The sequence below is a fragment of the Eurypyga helias genome, unplaced genomic scaffold (assembly GCF_000690775.1).
Source record: "Eurypyga helias isolate BGI_N326 unplaced genomic scaffold, ASM69077v1 scaffold8387, whole genome shotgun sequence".
In the NCBI taxonomy this organism is placed as follows: Eukaryota; Metazoa; Chordata; class Aves; order Eurypygiformes; family Eurypygidae; genus Eurypyga; species Eurypyga helias.
In genome coordinates this window covers 1-5446 of record NW_010263647.1, presented here as the reverse complement: position 1 = coordinate 5446, position 5446 = coordinate 1, and the positions used below count along the sequence as shown (strand labels likewise).

At 45.7% G+C, this 5446-nt stretch overlaps 1 protein-coding gene across 1 annotated transcript; it reads right to left on the bottom strand.

The window, feature by feature from the left end:
- Positions 1-817: 817 nt before the first annotated feature.
- HMGB3 (high mobility group box 3) lies at positions 818-4570 on the bottom strand. The gene is made up of 4 exons (XM_010156116.1): positions 4396-4570; positions 3538-3677; positions 2855-3029; positions 818-2323 (listed from the first exon to the last, which is right to left on the bottom strand). The coding sequence occupies exons 1-4, from the start codon at positions 4543-4545 to the stop codon at positions 2180-2182; spliced, it is 609 nt and encodes a 202-aa protein (XP_010154418.1). The 5' UTR covers positions 4546-4570; the 3' UTR covers positions 818-2179.
- Positions 4571-5446: the final 876 nt, after the last annotated feature.

Here is a 5446-nt window from a genome sequence, read left to right as displayed (position 1 = left end):
AAGACACTAAGAATTGCTGTAATTAAGCAATTATAGAAGTATTTCTAATGATCCAACTGAACTTAGCCTTAAAAAAAAAGTTGCTACATTTCATAGAAGTTCATTAGCTTGCTTCATCTGATATCAAGTTTTGCTTGGTTTACTTTCAGGTTCTAGTCCATCTCAACACTAGATCAGACTTTTACCAAGATACTCTGGCTGTTGAGAAGTCACAGGAAGCCAGACGTGTTACCCAATTAGGCAACGAAGCAGTTTTGTCCACATTAGAAGTAGTTACTGCCTGTAAGCCTGGCCCTCATTAATCTACAGTTTGGCTCAAAGGCAGCAGCAACAGCAGCCCCTACCCAGAGTTTACACTAATGAGTTACCCTGTCGTCTTAAGTCAGATGTGCAGAGCAGCCTGCATTAACAGCAGGTCAAAGATTCAAGTATCCTCACACCCCCGTCTCCTTCTCGCTGCCGAGCAAACACCGACTGCTAACTACAGCCAGAGGAAGAAAGAATTCAAGGGTAGTGAAAGGATACTAGAGTTTTCCCAGTTTGTGCTGTTTCCGTGCTAAGGAGAAGTTAGGTTTGTCACCAGCTTGGAAAGACAGCAAGACCGTAACACAGCCAGCTGCTCACCAAAGGGGACAGGCACCTGCATCACTCCCCCAACCCACCTCACAGCACCCAATTCGTACTAAAGCTTGGATCACTAGAGAGAGGACACAGACCAAGTACCTGCGCCACGCTCCTACTTCAGCAAGGAGTTAGACTAGGCACCTGGCTCCTGCCACGGATTAAGATGCTAGAAAAAACCACAAGTCTGAAACAGTTTAACACAGGACAAAAAAGGCACATTTTAATATGTACAGCAATGCATTTGGGCTATAAATTTACCCAACACAACTGAAAAAAAAAATCCAAACTATGCTTTTATACTTATTCCATGGTGTCAGCCTCATTCCTAGCCACCTACCTTTCTCTGCATCTCTGAATGCTGCTATATACACACACAAACAAACAATTACGTCATGAATGTTCATTTAGGCTCCCAAGTTCAAGTAATAAAGTTCAAACTTGCATAGCATCTTATGCCACTCAGCCATAAACAGTTACGATTGCATATTAGCTGGAGCAGCCATCTCTTTCAGTTCAGCCAGTTTTGGCTGGCCACCATTTATTTTTTTTATTATTTTTTTATTTTTTTTTAAATCCTTGAGTCAGAATGTTTCCTAAGTCACCAGCCCTGAGGGATGCCACAGACTTCAAAATGAACCTCTTGCTGTTGTTAAGATCCTTTTCAACCAGAAATTTAGAGTGTTGTCAAAAACAGTTTTAAAAATGTAATACTGTTTATTTTGCTTCAAAAACATTTCAGCATTCTAAACATACAAAAAAAACAGAACGTTGCAAATTCATTTAAGTACAGAGTGTTTTTGAACTTCAGTTGCTGCACTGGCTCTTCACTTAGTTGACGATGAAGAGATGTCTACAGTTTCAGTTTAAAAACTACCGCACTTAACTAAAAAAATCCATACACTTCTCATGCCAGCTGAACCCCCTTCCACAACTAAGAATGGCAGCAGAATGCTATTTCACTATATACAGAAAGACAACTTTAAGCTAAATGGACGCCCACTGTAGTGTAAATAGATCTACCCTCACAGTGCATGCTTTGGGCCATGGCACCCCGGGGAACGTACAGCCTTTCCAAGTAATCACTGCTCCTCTAAGGCATCATAACTCTAAGCATGTACCACAAGAATCTGTCTAGTTTTTACAAACTATAGATATGTACAGTTTATAACCCAGGATTTTCTAGCCAATAACCATATAGTAACACCACCTTACAAATTAAAAAAATGCTTGAAACATTTTTAAATGCTTTGTTACACCAACAGCAAAGTGCACAGAGTTAGGAGAACACTAGAGCGCCTTTTCATTTTAAAAATGTTTGGAAATATGTACAACTTTGATACAGTTTCAGGGTGCTCACTACACCCATGGCCACTTCATGTAAACCAGTTACAATTTCTAGAGCACTTTTAGAAACTACAACGCGATCGGAATCCAATTTTTCTTTTTTTAATTAAGCCTAATAAGGGCAAGAGACACCATCTCAAATAAGAGGTGCTTCATTTATGGTGTTTCCCCTACTCTATGGTATTCACATGGAGACAAGTATTGTACAGTTTTATTCATCATCATCATCTTCATCCTCCTCTTCTTCATCCTCCTCCTCCTCTTCGTCTTCTTCCTCTACCTTTTTCCGAGCAGCTTTGGTTGCTGCTCCCTTTGCGCCATCAAACTTTCCTTTAGACTTGTAGTCTGCAACATCCTGCAAAGTCAAGGGGATGTCTTAATTTGCTCTAAGCAGCAAACACACACAGCATTTGTACAGCAGCGGGCGTTAACGGAAAGGGACTGGCCTGCCACAGCTGCACCCCCAGAAGGGGGGACAGCCAGCATTGCAGCACACAGGTATGCAGACACCTACACATACTCAACTGCCTCGCGATGGAGGAGGCCTCAAACCCTGCGTTCACGGTTATTTCTGAGGAGGAGAAGAGAACCCAGCCTTTAAGTTTCCTGCTAACGGGACAAAGCTCCTTTACCAGCACAGCAAACCCTTCGCTGGGGCAACACGAGCGGCCGCTGCTGCGCGTCACTGGGGTAAGCTCGCCCTCCTCGGAGTCTGCCTGCCGCCCTCTCTAACCTGCTCCGACCCAACGTATGCAAAGCTCGGCTCCGTCGCACGCGGCGCCGCGAGGTCTGTAAGCTGGAGGCGCTCGCTGCGCTGGGCCCACGTTACAGAAACGCATCAACACAGGCGCCAGCATGGAAGAGGCAGAAGGGAAGCCAGCCTTACCTTCTCATACTTCTCCTTCAGCTTAGCTGCCTTATTATTGTAAGGCTGCTTTTCACCATCACTGAGGTTGTTCCACATTTCGCCCAGTTTCTTTGCTACATCCCCGATGGATATGCCAGGGTTTGTGGACTTGATCTTGGGGCGGAACTCTGAACAGAATAGGAAGAAGCCAGACCTCGGGGGGGGAGAAGCAACAGAGGACAGTCAGCACCATAGCAGCACACCCAGAGAGCACCCCCTTCCCTCCATCCCTCACCCACAACACCCACACATGCCCTCATCACATGCAGAGAGTTTTTTTTCCTCTTTACTTTAAAAAGAAAACCAAACATGTTTTTATTTTACTGAGATTTGCAGCCTTCACCCAATGCCGTTTTTAATTAGCTGTTGTCTATCCCCAACCCCTCCCAATTTCATCCCAGATACACAAGCCTCAGTACCACACGGTCATTTCCACATCTTCCATCACCATGAGTTTAAGGGTACCGAGTACTGACAATTCCCGTTAGTTCTCTATATACTCAAGATTACAAACTGGCTAGAAAACTTACAAGACAGTAATATTCACAATACTGCTATAACAGTAGCCCCAGCTACTTCCTTTATAGAAACATAACATCTGGGTTACAGGGCATGAAGAAAAACCTAAACACTTGTGCGTTTAACGCCCCAAAGTTACTTACGGTGGTCGTTTTGGGGCATTGGGGTCCTTCTTCTTCTTGCCACCCTTAGCTGGTCCATAGTCCTTCATTTCTCTATCATATCGTACCTTATCAGCCTTTGCCATTTCATCAAATTTAGCCTTCTCCTTGCTTGACATGGTCTAAAAAACCAAAAAACAAGACACCAAACCTGATTACCCAACTGTTCGATAACTGGCAAACAAGCCAAAACATACCGACTCGATAGTGGAGTTTCAGAATTTGTTTGTTTTTTTAACTGGACCACCTTGGGGACGAAGGTCCTGTACTGGGGACCGCAGCCACAGCTGGCATACTCAGCGAGAGGGAAGCAACGGGAACGGGACACGCACAGAGTCCTCCTGGAGGACACAGGCCTGGAAGGAGGTAGCTGCCGAGAGGGAAGCAACGGGAACGGGACACACACAGAGTCCTCCTGGAGGACACGGGCCTGGAGGGAGGTAGCTGCAGTGGTAGCAAGGGCACTGCTTGGGAACAGGAAAAAAGGCCAGGCTGCAGGGGAAGGACCCATACTCAGCGAGAGGGAAGCAACGGGAACGGGACACGCACAGAGTCCTCCTGGAGGACACAGGCCTGGAAGGAGGTAGCTGCCGAAGGGCACTGCTTGGGAACAGGAAAAAAGGCCAGGCTGCAGTGGAAGCACCTAAACAGGCAGATACACTGGGCTGAAGCCTTCATGATCACAAAGGAGACAGCAGCACCCCCGATTGATGGCCGGGACACCTTGCCAAGCACAGCACACGGACCAAAACAGCACCGGCTCCCTTCACATTCAGACGCACACACGCCATCCTAGCAGATACAGAAGTTACATCTTTAGGAAGTCACAAATTAAAGTACCTTCCACCTCTCTGAGCACTTCTTGGAAAACTCTGCAAAGTTGACTGGAACCTCTGGGTTCTTTTTCTTGTGTTCCTCACGGCACGTCTGCACAAAGAAGGCATAGGCAGACATCTTGCCCTTGGGCTTCTTCGGATCACCTTTAGCCATCTTGACTCTGTGGGGAAGAGGGAAGAAGGGGAAAAAATAACATGTGAGTGCGTGCATGGAAGAATGTGTATACATATACAGCGTGCATATATCTATATACGCACATACATACACATACCACCATTCCCCGAGATGATTTCCTGCCAGTAACGCATCCCCTTCTTCCCTCCAGCACCTGTTACCATCCTCAGTACAAAAATTTAAATTATTCTTCCTTGAGACCTGAGTTGTAGACTTGAGCCAAGTGAAACTGGTGACTGGATTTACGTTTGACATTGGTACATATTTACATCACGTCCGAAAAACTGAAGACAGGCTATTAAATACATGCACTCCTGCCCGTTAAAAGTTACATATGAACTGATATAAAATATTTTAGTTGGCTACCACGCCGGGGCTCGAGTGGCACACACAGTGCCAGGCTATGACTTATCCCTGTAGTAGCTGGAGTTCACGTGTTAGCAGCTGTTGCCCAGGTAGAAAAGGCAGGACAGATTATTCCTCCCCCCCCTAAAAGTGCAATAACCTTTTATCTATAAGAAGGCGTGCAAATACAGGCTGTTTTAAAACACAATAGGGCCCGTGGAGCTGTGCGAGGTGAGCAGAGCAGCGCCTGCTCTTGCTCCACCAAGTGACACGTTCGGCGCCGGAGTGGTCAGCGCCAAGATGTGATTAGCAAGTCACCGCGAGGACGATGCTAACTTTTGGGCTGTATTTCTTTTCTCCTCCGCTATATTAATTTTTTTTCCTCTCTCCAATTAAAAAAAAAAAAGAATCCGGCGGTAATATTTCCTATTTACAGCTTCCCAAGCGTTTGAAAATTTAATTTTTATTGGCGCGGCGTTAATATTTAATCGCCCCCATTAACCCTCCGTGCGCGGGAGCGGCCCCAAGCCGCCCT

What these genes read in the sequence shown, in the direction of transcription:
- HMGB3 (XM_010156116.1), bottom strand. Translation starts at nt 4,545, where the DNA reads ATGGCTAAAGGTGATCCGAAGAAGCCCAAGGGCAAGATGTCTGCCTAT. An exon ending in AGTGCTCAGAGAGGTGGAAG is followed by an intron (nt 3,678 to 4,395) that starts GTACTTTAATTT and finishes TTGGTTTTTTAG; the next exon opens with ACCATGTCAAGCAAGGAGAA. An exon ending in TGAAGGAGAAGTATGAGAAG is followed by an intron (nt 2,324 to 2,854) that starts GTAAGGCTGGCT and finishes TTGACTTTGCAG; the next exon opens with GATGTTGCAGACTACAAGTC.